The sequence below is a fragment of the Penicillium concentricum genome (assembly GCF_028827145.1).
Source record: "Penicillium concentricum strain IBT 3081 chromosome Unknown utg000001l_segment0_segment0, whole genome shotgun sequence".
Classification (NCBI taxonomy): Eukaryota; Fungi; Ascomycota; class Eurotiomycetes; order Eurotiales; family Aspergillaceae; genus Penicillium; species Penicillium concentricum.
In genome coordinates, this window is record NW_026622754.1 from 5,039,333 (window position 1) to 5,058,238 (window position 18,906).

General features: G+C 48.3%; 7 protein-coding genes across 7 annotated transcripts; 3 read left to right on the forward strand and 4 right to left on the reverse strand.

Annotated features, from left to right (window-relative positions):
- Positions 1-120: 120 nt before the first annotated feature.
- On the forward strand, positions 121-756 carry N7517_001917 (putative lactoylglutathione lyase (Glo1); the record flags this gene model as incomplete). Its single annotated transcript, XM_056719647.1, has 1 exon — positions 121-756. The coding sequence occupies one exon, from the start codon at positions 121-123 to the stop codon at positions 754-756; it is 636 nt and encodes a 211-aa protein (XP_056583782.1).
- Positions 757-969: 213 nt separating this feature from the next.
- On the reverse strand, positions 970-3,396 carry N7517_001918 (CCCH zinc finger and RRM domain protein; the record flags this gene model as incomplete). Its single annotated transcript, XM_056719648.1, has 5 exons — positions 970-1,287; positions 1,344-2,323; positions 2,372-3,076; positions 3,132-3,250; positions 3,332-3,396. The coding sequence occupies 5 exons, from the start codon at positions 3,394-3,396 to the stop codon at positions 970-972; spliced, it is 2,187 nt and encodes a 728-aa protein (XP_056583783.1).
- Positions 3,397-3,943: 547 nt separating this feature from the next.
- On the reverse strand, positions 3,944-7,094 carry N7517_001919 (elongation factor 2). The gene is made up of 5 exons (XM_056719649.1): positions 7,014-7,094; positions 6,946-6,961; positions 6,714-6,771; positions 4,220-6,651; positions 3,944-4,163 (listed from the first exon to the last, which is right to left on the reverse strand). Exons 1-5 carry the CDS (start codon positions 7,019-7,021, stop codon positions 4,146-4,148), a joined length of 2,532 nt encoding a protein of 843 aa, XP_056583784.1. The 5' UTR covers positions 7,022-7,094; the 3' UTR covers positions 3,944-4,145.
- Positions 7,095-9,707: 2,613 nt separating this feature from the next.
- Positions 9,708-11,089, reverse strand: N7517_001920 (HNH endonuclease signature motif containing protein; the record flags this gene model as incomplete). Its single annotated transcript, XM_056719650.1, has 3 exons — positions 9,708-10,178; positions 10,230-10,405; positions 10,468-11,089. 3 exons carry the CDS (start codon positions 11,087-11,089, stop codon positions 9,708-9,710), a joined length of 1,269 nt encoding a protein of 422 aa, XP_056583785.1.
- Positions 11,090-12,167: 1,078 nt separating this feature from the next.
- Positions 12,168-13,408, forward strand: N7517_001921 (uncharacterized protein; the record flags this gene model as incomplete). Its single annotated transcript, XM_056719651.1, has 5 exons — positions 12,168-12,293; positions 12,356-12,470; positions 12,525-12,614; positions 12,653-13,156; positions 13,218-13,408. 5 exons carry the CDS (start codon positions 12,168-12,170, stop codon positions 13,406-13,408), a joined length of 1,026 nt encoding a protein of 341 aa, XP_056583786.1.
- A 148-nt stretch (positions 13,409-13,556) lies between these two features.
- N7517_001922 (putative acyl-CoA oxidase) lies at positions 13,557-15,647 on the reverse strand (the record flags this gene model as incomplete). Its single annotated transcript, XM_056719652.1, has 7 exons — positions 13,557-14,071; positions 14,138-14,192; positions 14,251-14,767; positions 14,829-14,978; positions 15,032-15,151; positions 15,213-15,427; positions 15,459-15,647. The coding sequence occupies 7 exons, from the start codon at positions 15,645-15,647 to the stop codon at positions 13,557-13,559; spliced, it is 1,761 nt and encodes a 586-aa protein (XP_056583787.1).
- A 1,808-nt stretch (positions 15,648-17,455) lies between these two features.
- Positions 17,456-18,893, forward strand: N7517_001923 (uncharacterized protein; the record flags this gene model as incomplete). The annotated part of the gene is made up of 2 exons (XM_056719653.1): positions 17,456-17,688; positions 17,723-18,893. 2 exons carry the CDS (start codon positions 17,456-17,458, stop codon positions 18,891-18,893), a joined length of 1,404 nt encoding a protein of 467 aa, XP_056583788.1.
- Between the last annotated feature and the right edge of the window lie 13 nt (positions 18,894-18,906).

Consider the following 18,906-nt stretch of genomic DNA (forward strand, 5'->3'; position numbering starts at 1 on the left):
AACGGGATCCGCCCTGGAATATCAACCCCTCATTTCTATCAAATCTCGAATTGATTCCCAATTTATATCCTTTGAATTGTTTCAATTCCACCATCCTCATACCATCTATAATATCCAGCCATGTCCGAAATCAAAATCCAACCCATCCCACCCCAAGAAGAAGGCCACTTCAACGCTGCCCCAAGCCTAAATCCACCCCCAACACCATCAACAAAAGACTACAAACTAAACCACCTAGCCCTACGTATCCAAGACCCTGGCCGCTCCCTCCACTTCTACATCGACTTACTAGGAATGCGAGTAATCTTCACCATGAACGCCGGGCCCTTCACAATCTATTACCTCGGACACCCGCCAGCAGATGCAAAGACCTCAGAGGATATAAGCACATGGGCAAAGAGCATGAGCGAAATCCCCGTTATGACGAAGACGAGCGGACTTTTGGAATTGTATCATGTGCATGGCACGGAGAATGCGGGTGCAGATGGATCTGTTTCTACGGGGAATACACCACCACATCTTGGATTTGCGCATCTGGGGTTCACAGTTCCTGATGTAGTGGCTGCTGTGCAGAGACTGCGGGATGGTGGGGTTAAGATTCTTAAGGATGTGGGAGTTTGTTCGAGGGATACTGTGCCACTTTCGGAGTGGGAGGAGGAGAGGGGGATTGGACGAGGTGAGATTCATGGGAATTATGCGTGGTTTTTCGAGAAGTTTGCGATGGTTTCTGATCCGGTGAGTTCACTGCTTCTATAACCCTTCTAGGCAAGGGTGGTTATGCTGATGTGACTTGATAGGATGGATATACGGTTGAGTTGATTCCTCAGAGTGTGTGATGCTGTATCTACTGTACACTCTACGATTGTAGCGCTTTAAGACAAGAGGTCGGGAGTGGAACGTCCATCCCGTAAGAATAGCTTAATGCAGCCTATACAACCAACATGTGATGGTACACTAAAGGTAACGAAGTTACGCGCCCCAGCGGTCATCCTCCGCAACGTCGTAGTCCATATCCCGCGCAGGGGCGGTGTTGGCCACCGACGTAGACGACATGACTGTGTCTTCCGGTTCATCATGTCCGATGCCACCCTTGAATTCCGTTGATGACCCAGCCGTGGGAAGTACAATAGGCGGGTTGGCCACCCAGGTGAGCTGGACCTCGCCCACGGAGGGGATATTCCAGGGAGAGAACATGAGTTTCTCAGCCTGGAAGCGCTCTTTGAATGCCACCACGACGGTGTTGGGCTGGTCTGGGTGTGCCTCAATCGATTCGTATTCGCCAACGCCCTAGAACATCCCAAATTAGTATATACTTTGCTGTGCTTAGAAAGATAATAACTTACCATCAGGTGCTGACGCAATGCTTCATCCTTGTCTGAGTTGAGCTCAACGCCCGATACGGCGACCCGTCGAGGCCGGTTATCCAGGCGCAACACACCTCCTCGTCCCCGGGCCGCAAAGCCACCGCGCCCACGATATCCTCCGCGGAAATTGGGATCATAAGCGCCGCGTCCACGGTATGTGCCTCGGCCACGGAAGGCACCACGACCCCGGTATCCACCCCGTCCCGAAGGGTCGGCGGCAGGGTCCAGGCCAAGGCTCTTTGCCTCAGCCTCAAGGGCAGCCAATTGAGCTCGCAGCTGTTTCGTCTCATCGCTGATATTCTCATCGGCGGCAGGCTCAACGGACATGGCGTCCCCAGAACCGGCAGCATCGCTTGTGTCTGCTGTGCCTCCGAGCCGCTGCATGAGACGAGCCCGCTCCTCTTGCTGTTTCTTGAGAAGTTCCTCGCGCTGGCGCTCTAGAGCCTGCTTGGCCGCTTCGGTCTCCTGTCTCTTTTTCATTTTCTCCTCATGCACCCTCTGGGCTTCTTGTTGTTGCTTCTCAAACTCTTCTTGGTTGAAGGCTGGGGCCTCAGGCTGTGCGCTGTCATGCTTTTCCTCGCGATTTGGTTTGTACCAGTAAACCTTCACGAAACGGTTGTCGAAGATGACCTTGGGGCTGGACCACGCGGCCTTGGCTTCGGGGAAAGTTTCGTATTTGACCAAAGCAATCTTTTTGTAAGGTTGCAAAGTGACCTCGGTAATGCTGCCGAACTCAGAGAAGAACTCGCGCACAGAATCCTCGTTGAACTTGTCGTCGGGGATCTGCTCAACAACAATCGTCGTAACAGACTGGTCCTCATTAGGTCCTGCCGATGAGAAATCGGACCGGCCGCGTCCTCGTCCGCTGAATCCACCTCGGCCGCGGCCGCGGCCTCGGTCACCGCGCATGGGAGCACCACCCCGCTGCGCATGCATACCCGCAGTCTTGGGGTCATATTCTGCGATTGTTAGCAATGGTATACCGAGGCTGAATAAAATTCGCTTACCATCGTCTTTCGAGACAGCCCCCTCGCCGTGCTGATAAGGGCAAGTGTTTCCTAAGTAACAGATACCTTGAGTATCATAGAACGGACATCGCTGGTTGCTTTGTGGGATCTGATCGACTCCTGGCTGACCGGGACCAGGCATCCCAGGCATAGGCATTCCCGGCATCTGCGGGAATCCCATACCTTGCATACCCTGCATAGCCATCATTGCTGCCATAGGATCGTTTGGGTCGAATGGCGGGAAACCGGGCATCATAGGAAAGCCACCAGGCTGCTGCGGAGGGAACTGTTGGCCCTGTTGATGTGGAGGGAATTGCTGGCCTTGTTGCTGCAGAGGGAACGGTTGACCCTGTTGCTGTGGGGGGTATTGTTGACCTGGTTGCATCTGATGTCCACCCATAAAGTCGCCGCGAGCGCCTCCACGAGCGCCACGCCGTGCAGTCTTCATGGCGCGATTCTGGAACCCACCATCGTCATGCTCTGGCTCCCCTTGGAATCCCTCATTAAAAGTTCGTTTGCGATTGGCACTACCGGGAGTAACGGCAGCCCTCGGGCCGCTGGGGGCGTTCTCAGGAGGCTGTGAGGAAGGAATATGGGCAGCAGGTTGGGCCTGGCGCTGAGGCTGGGGTGCAGGTGCGGGTGTAGGAGGCGCGGGTTGTTTGGGACCGAAGGTTGTAAAGAGCTCGGTGACGAATGGTTGCGTGTCTAGGAAATGTTAGTAATATGAAACAATTCAATGCGATTGAGACATTAGACGCACGTTCGCGCAGGAAATCCTCTAGGTTTTCCACCGAGACCTTTTTGATTTCCTCGGCTGGCGCATCGGACCTAACTAGCGCCAAAACATAGTCTGCAAGCACATCGGAGTCGGCATCAGAGCTATAGGCAGAATAAATATGATTAGTCGCTGCTGTCTTTCTCCAAGGCCGATGACCCGAGTCGAGTGCTTGATCAACTCACATATCCTCCAATTTTTTGACCACCCATTTCTTTACATCAGCGGCTTCCGCATCGGTGAACTGCATGGCGAAGATGATTTTCGAGCAGTTTCAAACTGTGAGGGTCGAATTGCGTCGAACAAACAATTGACGTGAAAGTGGCGGTGATTGCAGGGATTCGGTTTCAACAAAGCCGTCACCCGGGAAGATTCCTGCGTGTGCAGTGATAATCGTGTATAGGATAAAATCACAGCTTTGTGTTTTTCAAATAACAAAGCTTGAGAATAAGTTATTTTAAGCTGATAAGCATTCACCCCCAACCGTGAGGGAATGTTAGAGACATGGCTGGGAACGCGAAGTCGAAGGCAAAAACGCGAGTGCCGTGATCACGTGTTCGAATGACATAGCGCCCAACTAATTCAGCTAACTACGCTGAGGATTGTGATCGGATTCATCGCATGGGTTTTACGTTTTTGTGGTCGTTACATTTACTCGCACAAACTCTACGAATACAACTACGAAGGAACAACTGCGCCTAGCATACCAAGTTTATTTTCATATCGAAACTGGTTGCTAGACTACAGTAAAAACGTAAAAGCAGAAAAAGCCCTCAGTAAAAAGCAAAATGTAAACAGCAATGAAGGGACAGAACCAATGATGCCAGAGGCTTCCAGGGTCATGCCCGGATTTCTAAAGACGGAACGATCGAAGCAAATACCGACGAATGAGGGAATAAAATTTTGTTGAACCGAAGAAATTGTATTGAATTCATCAATCTCATGAAAGATTCCACGAATGACTGGCAGAAGGGAAAATCTGGGTGGTCGGGAACATTTTTACAGCTTGTCGTAGTACTATTAAAGCAGATTAGTGACTGAGACCAATGATAGTGAGCAAAAGGATGACTTACGTTTTCGTAACCGGGAACGACCTCCTTGAGACCCTTGCGCTTGCGCATTTCCTGGACGACCTGACCGGGCTTGGTGGTGGGGTCGAGGGGAGAACCACCGGGGAGGATAGCCCAGTGATCGAAGACGGACTGGGGGAAAGCCTGACCACCGGTAGCGGAGCGCAGATCGGCGGGGAAACCGAAGGACTCGTTGACGGGCAAGTAAGCCTTGACCATGAACAGAGGGGTACCGGGACGCTGCTCCTCAGTGTAAACGTGACCACGGCGGCGGGTAAGGACACCGTAGATACCACCCATAGCCTGCTCGGGAACCTGGATCTCGACGTTGAAGATGGGCTCCAGGAGACCGGGGTCAGCCAGCATGGCAGCGGCGTACAGAGCACGACGGGCAGTGGGGATCAGTTGACCACCACCACGGTGAATGGCATCAGCGTGCAGGGTAACATCGAGGATGTTGAAGCGGACGGAACGCATGGGCTCCTCGGCAACGGGACCCTCGCGGGTAGCCCACTGGAAACCGGAGACAACGGAATCCTTGATTTCGTTGAGGTACTGGACGGCCTTGGTCTGGTCGACGAGCAAGTTGGCACCGGTGGTGTCGGGACCGAAGCACCAAATCTTACGGGCATCGGTGACATCCCAGCCGTACTCGTCAGCAAGGACACGGGCACGAGCCTTGAAATCGTCACGGGGGCTGATCTTTCCGGACTCAATGGCCTGGGAAACATCCTCCTCAATGGGCTGAGCAGTCATGTACAGACGGTTGTGCTTGTTGGGCGACTTGGACAGAGCAGTCATGCTGGAGACGGCAGCGACGGTCTCACGGTAAGCAACGACGGGGTCGGAGATACGGAGAGGAACACCAGCGTGGTCCTCCTCGAGATCCTTAAGACAAATCTCGAGGTGGAGCTCACCGGCACCGGCAACAATGTGCTGGCCAGACTCGTTGATCATGGTCAGGACACAAGGGTCGGACTTGGAGAGACGCTTGAGACCCTCGACAAGCTTGGGCAGATCCTGGGCGTTCTTGACCTCGACGGAGCGCTGCACAACGGGGGAGACGGAGAACTTCATGACCTTCATGTTGTGGGCAGTCTCATCGGTGGTGAGGGTACCGGACTTGAGCAGGAACTGATCGACACCGACCAGACCGACAATGTTACCGGCGGGGACATCCTCAATGGGCTCGACGAAGCGACCCATCATGAGAATGGTACGCTGGATGGCCTTGATGAAGAGATCCTCCTTGCGACCAGGGATGTAGTTGGGGCCCTGGATGCGGACCTTGACACCGGACTTGACGGTACCGGAGTAGACACGACCGAAGGCGTAGAAACGACCCTTATCGGAAGTGGGCACCATCTTGGAGACGTAAAGCATCAGAGGAGCAGTGGGGTCACAGTCGCGGATACCGATGGCGGCACGGTCGTCCATGGGACCCTCGTAGAGAGTCTCGGCACGGTACTTCTGGGCAGTGACGGGGGAAGGCAGGTGGATACAGATCATCTCCAGAAGGGCATCGGCGGCAGGCAAGAACTTGCGCATGATGAGCTTGAGGATAGCCTTGCCCTCGAGCTCCTTCTCATCGTTGGTGAGAGAGACCTCGAGCTTATCGAGGAGGGTGAAGATCTCGTCACGCTTGTTGTGGTTGACAGCGGCGAAGATCTTGAAGATGGGGTCCAAGATGAACTGGTTGAAGGCACGCTCAAGGGTCTTGCCCTCGTGCTCACCCTTGGTGGTCCACTTCTTGGTCTTGGGGTTGAAGTAGTTGTCGCCCCAGAGACGCTCGAGCATCTTCTTGCGGTCAACACCGAACTTCTTGGCGTAACGGATAGCGAACTGGCGGACAGTGAAGCACCAGCCGTGGAGACCGGAACCGAAGGCGATGGTACCTCTATCGGGGTAGACCTGGACGTCACCGAGAGCCTTGTCGAAGTAGGTGGAGATGATGACGTTGACGGACTCAATGGTACGGGAGAAGGACTGGTAAAGATCCTCCTTGGAGACCTGGAGCTCGAGAAGAGCACGATCGACCTTGTTGATGATCAGAACGGGCTTGATGCGCTCGGTCAGGGCCTGACGCAGGACGGTCTCGGTCTGGACACAGACACCGGAGACACAGTCGACAACGACAAGGGCACCGTCAGTGACACGGAGAGCGGCAGTGACCTCAGACGAGAAATCGACGTGACCGGGGGAATCGATCAAGTTGATCAGGAACTCGTCACCATCGACGGCCTGGGGAATCTCCTTGAGATCCTCTGGGTCGGGGAACTTGGCGTAGAGGGAGATAGCGGTGGACTTGATGGTAATGCAACGGTCCTGCTCATCGGGACGGGTGTCCATGAAACGAGCCTCACCGGCCTTGGCGGCGGAAATAATACCGGCACGCTGGACAAGGGCATCGGAGAGGGTGGACTTTCCGTGATCGACTAACGCACAGGCACAAAAGTCAGAATCAGTCATTTCACATCATACCATCAGAAGAACTTACCGTGAGCAATGACGGACATGTTTCGGATGTTAGCCCGACGGTCCATCAAGGTCCGGATCTGATGTAGGTTAGTATTGTCATTCATGATTTGATTATCTGCAAGGATAGAAAAGGTTTCAAGCATCACCAGCGGAAATGGCGGGGGAGATGGAAGATGAAATGCAGACGGGAATCACCCTTCCACTGGTAATGTTTGATATAACCTTGCAATCCTCGAAAGGCAATTACGAACCTCTTCGATAGTGAAGCTGTTCTCATGGTTAGCTGTACGTTCTGAGATTAGAGGTGAGATATCCTTACTTAACCATTTTGGCGGTTTATCCTTAGTAAACTAGGATAGAGAAAAGAAGAAGAAGAGCACACAGATGACTAGGATCGATATTCTCGATCACTGAATCAAAAAGTTCTATGTGCAACTGCTCCTGGAGGACAGAGGTAGGGGAAAGAAGAAGAAGAGGGGAAGTGGAAAGTGGGAGAGAAAAAAAGAAAAGCGAAAGTGGGGACTTTCTTTTCTCCTCCCGGTTTTGTGCGTTTGAGCTGACTAGCCTTTTTTTTTTTTTTTTTTCTTATAGTAAAGAATTATTATTATTATTTTTTTTAATAGCTCATCTTCCTCTCATTTACCTTTCATTACAGCTTTTTTTTGATTTCAAATCCTCCATTTTATATCTTGACTCACTGACTGTTTTTGCCATCGGGTTCCCCGGTGACGTCTGACATATTACAAGCGAGGTTCCGAGTCTTTACTATATTTACCATAATGATATAATCGTTTAATAAATGTTAAAAAAGAAAAGAGTCAATTTAGAGCGTATGATTCACATTCATACTTTTTTTCATCTATAGCTTTCCAAGGATATACAAATGGCTTGACTTCACCCCTCTATCAAATTGGTGGGGCAATGTGCATTAATAATCCAAATCTGATCCCCCGAGTCCCGGTCTTACTTCCAAGTGATCAATGTATGGTACGAAATACCTATACAGCTATGTTTATATATAGGTAAAAACAGTCAGGGGTAAAACTAAAGAAATTAAATCTAAACCAAAAATTGCTACATCTGCTTCATCTGCCTCGAGCAAATTTTCATTCTCACTAGCTGGCTCGTGCATTAGTGGGGGGCAAAATTTAACTCCTCATTGAAAGGCACCAAGGCACCAAGGCATCAAATCATCCCACCTGCATACACCTACATAGATAAAAAGATAGATAAACTGCAAAGCTACATGTCAAGAAAGCCAAGACTTGAACCTGTCAAACACTTGACTCTATTATCAATATAGTGGATCTCGAATAACCCGGGAAAATCTTCCAGCCCGAGTAATCCGGTGTCCCGGCAGCCACCCCCATATATGGGATGTGATTCAGGCGTTTCTTGACCTGAAAAAAAAGCTTACCAGATTAGGGACTTTTATCTAGAAGATATGACCTCCCTGCTAATCTCTTCACCTCCCAGACACTGAGCGCGACCGAAACAATCATGACATAAGCTCACGGGGAGGACCTCGGGATAAGGTTGACACCTTACCAACCGATGTATCCAGTAAACCAGCCCACCTCTATAATTCCATTGATGGTCATCTTTGCTATTCAGGTGGTTTCAACGCTGTCTGCTCTCACATATGACCTAGAGCAATATCCCGCCATCACTTCTTGGTGTCATCTCAAGTCAAGGTGACTTTCGGGATCTATTTGATGACTTTCCAATTTTATATGGATCGTATCAATACTGAAGGCCGTTCTAATACCCATGGGAACTTTTACGTAGTGGATTGTGTGACCTCCTCTAGATTCCCGCTATGCTTGTTGCCTTGCAAAGGCTGCCCAAATATGCTACAGTATGCCTTTGAATGCGACTAACATAGCACCCTATAAACTGAGAGTGGACGACTAAATTACTGCCTGGAAATGTAATCCAATGAAAGAGTTGTGTGCAGGTGGCACACTTAGTCGCTCGTATACATTGATTGTACAACCTCGGCGGTATACATGAACCAATTCTTACAGCTGTCTCTCAAAGCAATAATGTACCATGGCCTGCACTATGGGGGCAAAGAAAATTGGTTTTTCTTTTTAGTGTTCTATCTACAAATAAATATATATCCCATAAGTCGAACCCAGAATCAGCACCAGATATGCCGGCAGATATTCCAGAACAAGCAAAAACAAAACACCAGAACTATCTATTAGAAACTACCAGATGAGCTTATGGAGAAGATTATCAAGAGTGTTTTGACTGAGACATAAGTGTTTATCCGCCTTATTTTTGCTGAACACCCAACTTGCTCGGGTAGAAACGAAACACTGTCTTCTCACCATCTACACGAATTTCTGTAATGACACTTCATCATAGGCGTCCTAAGCTGATGCTTTTACTCAGTCGCCTAGCGGGCGCCACCCAATTGCTAAAAGTTTCCTTTGATAAGCGAGTCCAGTTGCGACTAAGCTGAGTTTTGTTGCCGAAGCCAGGTGACAATTTTGCCCAGGCTAGAGGTTTAGCGTCAATTTGTCTAGATATAATTTTGCCCCTTTAGGATTAAAACCCCGATGATTCCCAGAGCATCGAATCACTAGCCGCCAACATTATTAACTGCATTCTAATTCTATTCGATCAGGCAATTCACCAAAAATGTGATGACGTTTGACATCCAAAGTCGAGGGGGTAAAAATCTGGAGATCAACAACATAGCCTTGTGCAGGTCAGAAGAGTTCGAGACTGTCAGAACGAGACTTCGGGGGACCCACCATGCATGGGGATTCAGGGTTTCGCCAGTCTCGTGGGTTTATCGGGTTTCATGTATTTTTCATGTTTCATAGAATCGAAATGTGGATTATGAGGGGTCCCCCTATTTTTAACAATCATCCTGGACAGTTCAATATGCCCATAGCACCCTGAGAATAACCGCCGACAGAGGAGGGATAAGAATAGGGATATAATATCAAATCCACGCCATTAGCAAAAGCAAGTGCATCACCGCGGTATAGGAGCCAATTCATAAAAACTCCATGCTGTCCTCAAAGAAAGGCTCATCGCCACTCGAACTTGTACTATCCTCATCCAGGGCCTGACCTTGGCCCATTTCCGAGTCCCTTTCCTCCATTTCATCAGGTACCGAAGTCTTAATAGAGGCGATCATGGCTTCGTAGATAGATTGGGCCGCCACAATGCCTGACTCCGCTCCGGGGTCTCCCTTTACGTGCTCCGAATCCTCGAAAGTCTTGTTGTCCACCAAGCTCGCGGGTAGCTGGTAGCCTGAAATGCTTCTAGCCAACGTCCGCAGCATTGACTTTCTGAGATAAGGACCGGGTGTTGGCCAGAATTGGCCGGCCGCCTCAACCTTGTCCGTGAATGTGACTTGACCTCGCTTCTTACAAAAGATGTATCTCACAATGAATCGAAAGTATAAAAAGTGCTTGGCGGGTCGGGTATCAGAAAGGAATTCAAGTTCCTTTTGGTCAAAGTCCTAGTAAAATGTGAGCTTGCTAATAAACTCAATCAGATTAGGACGACTTACATTCCATCTCCAGGAATGACTGGGCGTTGTAATTGCCGTAAGGTTGCGGATGGATTCATCCGTCAGCACACATTTCCAACGCGAAGGACTAGTAATCTCGGTATCACTCAGGATTGGGACAATGACGATCTGTCCTTTGTCTAAGGCGCCTTCTATATTCCGGTGGAGAGATAATGCTATATAGTTAATTAGTACCAACCCCCAATTCCGGATCGGTCTGGGGATAATGAGTAGTTACCATTGCTTGGATTGGATAGCACGAGGGTTTCCACCCCGAATAGGTGCGCAATCTCATCACCGCTGAGGCTTTTCGGTACCAAATGGGCTGCTTTAATATCCGCGGGATCCCAATTGCCCGTGAGGTGGCAGAAGCCCTTTTTCTTAGGAATGCCGTAATACTCATTAACGTCCCTCTTGAAATTGCATGCGTTGAATTGGCTGCCTACAATCATCTTGTTCTTTGGCGGTTTAGCCGTGGCTGCCATAACCTTTGGCAGTATACTATCGATGTACGCCCTTTCTAGTATTTCAATATCTGGCTCTCCTTGCCGCTGCCGCTTAACCGACGCTTGCTCTTCCAGATCTTCTTCCAGGATCTTACGTTGACATGAGAGAGCTTTCAGCTCCTGTGAGGCCGACCTAGCCGACTTCATGAAAGGCCGTAGAGCCGCAACGTATTCTGGGCCGGTGAGCATGTCGGCATCTCGTGCCTCCAGAAGACCTTCGTGGGCACACTGGATGTAATCCAGATCGACTTTGTAGTCTCGGATCTTTGATTCAAGGAAATCGGAGACTGATCTGCAAGTCTGAGGTTCCCTCTTATCCTTTTCCAGTAGAGCCCGCTGGCGATCTGGCGGCATAACGGCTAGTGTATGTGGGTGGATCGTAGGCCGATGAGACATCTTCACAAGTACTGTAGACGTTCTGTATCTGTGTAGCAACTTAAAGATTCGAAGGTTATTTCGAGCAGGTACAATGTATTATACTAGTCCTATTTAGGAAATTATTACGACATAGGACCGACTCTTTGTTAGGCAATATTAAACTTAAAAGCGGTAAAACACTACGTAATTCTTTATCTCCATTTACTGGGCGGTTTGCATGTCCAAAAATGAAGCTTTTGATCCCCATACAAATCTCAGTATCTCCATTTGTATGGGATGAAAAGGTTCATTTTTGACACTTGCAAACCGCCAAGAATATAGAGTTCAAAAGCTTCATTTTATGTATAAATAATTTACAATACGGTGTAGAGAGCGGTGCTAAATAAGGCATTCAGGCATCAAGAACCCCCCCCCCCCCCCCCCCCCAAAAAAAGGGGTTTGAACCCTGAGGGTAGACCTCCGCAAAGCCCACAAAGCCCAAGGCCCAACCCAACCCAACCCCACGAATGGGCTGGCTTTGGGCCTATCTTCGGGCCCACCGGTGGGCTATGGGCCCGGGGTGAAAGCCCATAATATTCCGAAAAACGTGACTTTTTTAATTACCTTATGTTTAGATCCCGTTTTTAGCCCTTAGATCAGGGTAACTAATATTTTATTAGTTTAATTAATATATTATTAATAATTAGCTAAATTCATATATTACGTTTAAACACGCGAGAAAACGCGTTCTTTAGAAAAGTCTTAAATTATAGAAGTTCACGTAAAAAGTGCTAGTACTCCCCTGTAAATCCTAAGTATATATCTAGTTATCATAACTTTAATATTAACCTTTTTTTTCAACATCCACTAGTCGAATTTTGTTTAAAATTAGAGTATATACTTAGGTATACAGCTATTATAATTCTAACTTCTAAATTTAAACCCTATATAACTAGTAGAAGGGTCAGAATACAGCGATTACAAGAAGCTAGTTGAACCCCCTAAATGGGCTTTGCGGAGGTCTACCTGAGGGTACAGCTAAAAAATATATCCCCACGCTTAATTGCCGATCGACATGCGTAGCGGGTCGTGGCTCTGGGGCCTACTGGGCACCTCTTTGACAGATGCTTTGTCTCTGGAAAAAAGAGAGACGCCTGCTGTGTTCAATGTGCCATTGAAACACAAGCAAGTCGCAAAATCGGTTGATAAGACCCAGTTAAAGAGGGAAAATACAGTTCTGCTTCCAATTTCACCCTTAGCAAGTCGATTGAATCATTCTTTACCATCACTGGGAAATTCGTAACCGACACTCTTGTCATTGGAGATACAACTGTGAAGTCTATGAAGATCGGGATTCTGAATGTGTATGCCACCCAGAGTAAGCACAGGTGTCTATAGAATCATATTCATGGTTAACTAATCTCTTGGATAGACACTCTCAGCTTGGGCGAGGCGAACTCGTCTTTCATCTCCCTTACTAAAGCATTGGTTGCTGCTAAAACCATCAAGTCCCCGGCCTTCAGCATGTATATGGAAATCCTCTGCATTCTGCATCTACAGGAGACTCGCAGGATGAGAAACCAGGCGTTCTGATTTTTGGTGGTGTGAACAAAGCCAAATACAATGGCACACTCCACACACTTCCCATCGTCAACAACCCTGCCGATGATAGAAAGACTTTCCGGGTCAACATGACGAGTTTTTCCATCAACGAGACATTGGTGTTCCCCAAGGGGCTTTCGACACAAGCTCTACATGACTCCTTGGTGTCTTATACATCTGTTCCGGAGTCCATCGCACAGGAGATATCCTCTCAATTGGGCACTTACGTCCTAATGTTCGGGCCAATGCATATCCCATGCAATACAACTTCTAGTGATACAACACTCACGTTCAAATTTGGAGTTGCGAGTTTCAAGCTAGACATTGGTCTGTTCATAGAAACAGGTAGCGTGCTCAATGATGAGGACATCTGCTATTTGGGCATTGTCGCGGTCGAAACCGATGCCAAGGACGCAAAAAGTGTTGTGCTTGGAGCAAACTTTCTTCCAATAGATCTACACTGTCTATGATATGGGCAATGATGAAGTCTCTTTAGCGCAGAGGAACTGAGACTCTGATGAAGATATAATTCTCGAAATCACGACTGGCATGAATGCAGTCACTGGGGCTAAATTGGAGCAAGATGACGCAGATGACACAGGAGCCAAAGATGATAGCGAGAAGGAAAAGTCTGTCGGCTTCCGCATTGATGTAGGCGCAGGCCTACGGCTCTCCATTTCCATCTTTGTGATCTGGGCTCTCTTCTGTTTATAGGATTTGATGCATACTATGTTCTTTTACCTAGTCCGCCATATAGTCTTGCATTTCTTACTAAGTGTACATAGTTATAATGATTTGTTGGTTTGGAATTTGCCTGTCTGATCCATTTACGCAATTTCAATATATTCCACACATAAGCAATTTAAAGCCGAGATAGTAAATGGGGTGTAGCATTCCCCTCGAACGTCTCCAACCCAGCGACAAATTCATCCCACAAGCCCTTCGATGTCATAGGAGCATTGCTATAAGCATGCAGTCCTGAATCCCGCATGATGTTTTCCAAATCTGGGAGCAAGGCATCTGCCGCTTGAGATTCCATCTCCATTTGGATCCTTCTGGTCAGCCCACCTTGTTCGGCATACCAGGCAGAGTCCTCCTTTATGACTCCGATCGCGTACATATCAATCAATTTTAAATCAAGATTGGCTTCCTGGGCTGCCTCAAAGGCCATTCGATGCCCGATTGCTTCGACCAACGGAAGAGCAAGTGGTAGAATATCCCGGTTGAACCGTTCGCTCCGGTGAATTCCCTTGGCTGACTGCAGGAGTAGAGCTTTTCCTTCAGAAAATAGAGAGGTTTCATGCCGAGAAAAATGACTATTTGGGTCCTTTGGCGGTGGCATTTGATACCGACCAATCAATAGTTCGGATGCGAGTTCTGTGTTATATTGTCAGACCTGCGATTTCCCAAAGAACATAAGTGTGTACGATGGTGGGCACATACTGATGGCAAGAACCCGTATATCACCCTCTGCAGTTGACACACCACGCATTTCTAACTGAAATCACCATACGAGTCATTTTTCTAGTATCTCAATGAGGTTGCTAGAAACTCACCTCGAGTTGAAGCATTTGATTATTCTCAAAATGCCCATGCCATCCACATCGCTCATTCATGGCCTTGATGCTCTTGCCGAAATGAGCTAGAGCTGCTGCTTTAAAGGTGATAGCGATGCCATGACGGATTCGTGGATCGATGCTCTTGTCTCGAAAAGATTTCGACGCGGAAAGATAAAACGATTCGAGCACGCTATATTGAGCCACAGCATAGAGAATAGGAAGATGTTGTGTTCGGAACCCAATTACTGCCATTGGTTTTCCACCTTTTCCAGTGACAAGTCTGTTGCAGCTGAAGCGATATGCGTTAAAGGTTGCGACCTTTAGGCACGGAATGGTAGTTCCGGATAATGCGAGGGTTCCTACTACCACTCGATGTATTGTAGACAAGAAAGCCCCATGCTCGTCTTTCCTTCGGTCTAAGCTACCCAGTAGGGCAGATCCTGGTAAGCGCACATGATCGAAGTACGTTAGGGCATGGTCAACTGGGTGAGCACCAGTACGCGGCGGCAGTGCCCTATTTTTGACGACTTAGCTCACAGATTTGATTCAATAATGGGATCACATTTAAAACTCACTTCGCTATAACACCTGTGCACATCTCTTTTCCGTCTCCAATTTGGACAAGGAATGGCCAGATTCCACAATCTTTTTCTTCGTTAATAAGACGAGCCATTACAACCGCGACTACGGGAATGCCACCTCTCGGGGTAGTTGGTGGCATAACTCTGACGGCTACCTTTTAGCTCTTTTCAAACAAAAGACAAGGTAAGTGACTTACTTTGCATCATTTGGAGACGGGGTGTGGAGGTCAATATCCCCATTAGATAGGATCGTAGCGGTTGTCTGTATGTTTCGTGCATCTAAGCCATGATTGACTTCGGTCAACATGAACTGTGCCCTATATAAAATTCCTGGTCAGTCAACCCTCCTAAAGTTAAACACTTGTATGTGTAACTCACGAGATGTCGAAGCTCATAGCAGACTGGAGGATTGACTGAAGCTCTGGGCGATTTATAGCAAGCGGAGCCACTGTCCCAACAAAGAGGTTACACTGGATAGTGAGCAGAGTAAAAGCCCCGCCATCAAGCGCAGCTAGGTGATCCATATGCATCTTGAAGAACTTTGGCGTAATTTCCAGCACATCCCGGATTGTCAAGCCTGTTGCAATTAGGAACTGGACATGACAATAGATATATGATGATAACAATACCGTATGCATGTCTAAAAGCCTTTGCTCTCTGGTAACTCAATCTAGTACACTCCTGTAAGCTGCAAGTGCGTTTGGCTGGCTTGTACAGTGGCGACTGTGCTAGCTTGGCAATGGATATGGTCATAGTCGGCTCTTGTAGCGGCTGACGTTGCTCGAAAGACCGTTTCTCCACTACAGATGCCATTGTGGGGATAAGTAGGATTACAGAAACTAAGCACTTAGTGAGAGATACAGAGTGTATAAATAGTTAGATAAATTGGATAGATCGATTTGCATTAGGCTATATTTACCCTTTCTGGCATTTGGAAGCAGGCTGGCTGATCCTGCGGCACGTGGCATAACAATTAGGGTGTGTAACGAGCTGATATCCATATCGGGTATTAGTGTAGTCGAGATGCAGCAAACCAATGGTTTTATGGGGAACTTTAAAACTGCCTCAGCATATGTATGATTGATGGCCCTATCAAACGCAATTACCTGTCGGCCTAATAGGTCCCGTTTGTAGGGCCTATCGTGCATTCCCCGGGTAATACTACCCTCGCATCACCCACCAAATTTTCCCAGCCCTTCTTTATCCTGTAGGGTATACTGGCTGTAGTGTTCCTCTTGACAATATCTTATGACATGCCATCATGACGTTTGCCTTTCAATCCCTGACATCTTACTAGTCCCACACAGAGACAAGCTGGGGTTGGGTAGCTCTTCGATCGAAACCCCCTGATCAGCAGCGAAAAAGGGCCTATCGTCAAGTTTCTTGGCCTGCATTTCACTCCTCGAAAATAGACAGATGATTGATTAACATTTCTCAACCCCAATGGTTAGAGTCCTAAGACCTATATGATTAAAGAATAATCCCCGATATCCCCGAAAGTAACCATATCAGGGCTTTAATATAGATCCAGCAAAATGAAGGGTCCTAAGAGAGACTATAACACTGTAACATGGCCCTAATAGAACTCGAGTAGACAGGCCTCTCAGCCCAATCTACTAGATCATCTTTCAATGTACTGGAAATTTTCCTATTTCCACATAATTAGCTTGAGTACATACAATACAAAGTGTGCAGAGCACAGGCGGGCCTTATTATCTCATATCGTATATGATAGATAGCTTGGGCACTTATAAGTGGCCCATGGTATCACAACAAGAACAGCACAGCTTGCAACATAGGGCCCTAGCCAAATTTGCCTATAATTTTGATGCATAAATCACTTCTTTCCACCTAGTTTTAGTGTAATGACTACGCATGTACGGAGTACGTACGTATATGTATGTAGGAGCATTCGCGGAGCATTCGCGGAGCAACCAAAAAAAAAGGTGATAAGCCTTCGCGATAATTCACGATAAGCGATAAGATCCGATCCCCACCTGGGCATCTTTGAAGGCTGCCCGCGATAGGAATCATCTAATAGTACTGCAAAGACATCCAAGAGTTTATACTAGCCCTTGCTAATCCTGAGCTTCCAGGCCTGGTGGACTAGATTGAAGGCTTCCTAATGGCGGTCAGAATTCCACCCTTTGGAAGTCCTAAAAGGAACGGACAAAGCGGTCAGCTCCTTAAAGATCACGATAAGGGTGCACATATCACGTGCCACAACATCGCCAACGACATCTGGCAGCCGGTCTTCGTCGCCCTGTTCCTCAATATATCCACACTTCTCAAGTCTTATACTATATAGGTGGGAAGCTGTGTGAATCAGGCTGTGGGCTCTGAAACATTCGACTCTGCCTTAGTTCACCGTCAAAGCCCGCTGACCCCTGTGAATTATTTTGTATTGGAAGGGCAAATGGAGAGACTCGGGGTGTCTACTCGATTACACGGGTTTCCGGGTTTCCCAGGTGGTGGCTCGTCTTTCGATTAAATAAGCGACCAGGTAGGTCCCAAAATGATTGACAGCGAGACACGATTGCTTTCATCCCCACTGTCATTTTTCCATCATCAAATTGACCCCGGGCTCGATTGATATACCGCCTATGTAATTCTGAAACGGAATGGCTGACGAGTCGCCCAGTATTCAAAATCTAATTGAGGAGCTCGGGTTTCCTCCAAGCGAGCACCAATTCTTGCTTCGTCTCTTCGGCTCATCCGATCCATTTGCTGGGCTTCCTGGTACAGATCTAGAGCCCAGTCACAGCCGAAATCAACCTGGCCAACTCAGTTCTACCAGCATTGCTCATAGACTTGCATCTACTAGGCTCTGGCAAGCTATTCCTCCGCTCAGTGGGTGAGTTTCACTGACTAACCTACCGCCCTTGCAGTGAACGTGCCAATCAGTTTCGTCTACCACCCACCCACCGTCCTCCTAGTGGCTTTCGCGAAGGCTTGGAAGGCAGAGATCTAGTTCAATACGGAGAAGAGTGGACTTCTCTCATCGCCGCCGATTCAGAATCTCTGTTCTCCGAGTTACTCCAACAGGTTGTATCGGACGAACATCCCTGCCTTGAGTCCTCTGAGCTTCCCGAACACCATAAGACATCGGAGAAAGTTGCACGCCCTGAATCAGTTGGACTGCCAAGCCCATCAGTCTATGACAGCGAAATAGGTGAGCCGCCCGACTCTGTTTTTAATCTCAACGACACCCTTGGAACCCAAGGCAATTTCAAAAAGTCCCAGGATCCGAGGACATTAAAGGAACCCGGGAGCTTTGAGCAATTACTTCAATCATTTCCAGTCCCTCCCGGTCGCAACCAAACGGTCGGGGACCAAAGTTTCTCCCACGTTTCTTCTGACTCCCAACGAGTGCTACCGAAAGACAGTGCCCAGGCTAATACGTCGACTGTCTCCAGTACTCAAATCGAATCTGTGGCCAGCCTACCTCGGATTTCCCGATTCTCCGAAGAATTGGATAACAATAATTCGATCAGAGAGCAAGATTCTTCCAACGTTTGTGCCAAAGCTAGTACATCTGCACTCGACACCAGTGGGCTAGGGAATACCTCAACTAGTTCTTCTGGAATCCCTCCGTCGTCTACTATCGATACCTCAACCGTCGTTAACACTCGGAACGTTTCCTTTCGAGTCCCTTCCCTGTCCCCCAGGGCCTCTTTCAGAGAGTTACATCCCCCAATCGACCATCACCAGGGACAACAAGCGAAGCTTGACAGCTCCCACCAGGCCCACGATCGTGCAAATAAGTACACTGCTTTCCCTGAATACCATCCACAAGTTCGTCCGATCAGCTACGTGATCAGACGGCAGCGCCCCTTCAAGCCTATCTTCGAAGGGCGCCCCACACCAACAGCTTCCCCTCGATATTACCAAAAGACGCCTCTCCGTATCTCTTCTCGTCCGTCGACAACCTCTTTCGCCTCAGGGAAAAGGAGCGTACGAAAGTGCAAAAGAGTCTTGAAACATCTTGTGAAGAGGCTCAAACATCTGTTTTGTCAAGCCCGCAAAAGCCCGGGCACTCCATCCACACTCAATCGTTAACTTCACGCCAGAG

What these genes read in the sequence shown, in the direction of transcription:
- N7517_001919 (XM_056719649.1), bottom strand. An exon ending in CATGTCCGTCATTGCTCACG is followed by an intron (nt 6,652 to 6,713) that starts GTAAGTTCTTCT and finishes CCTGTGCGTTAG; the next exon opens with TCGATCACGGAAAGTCCACC.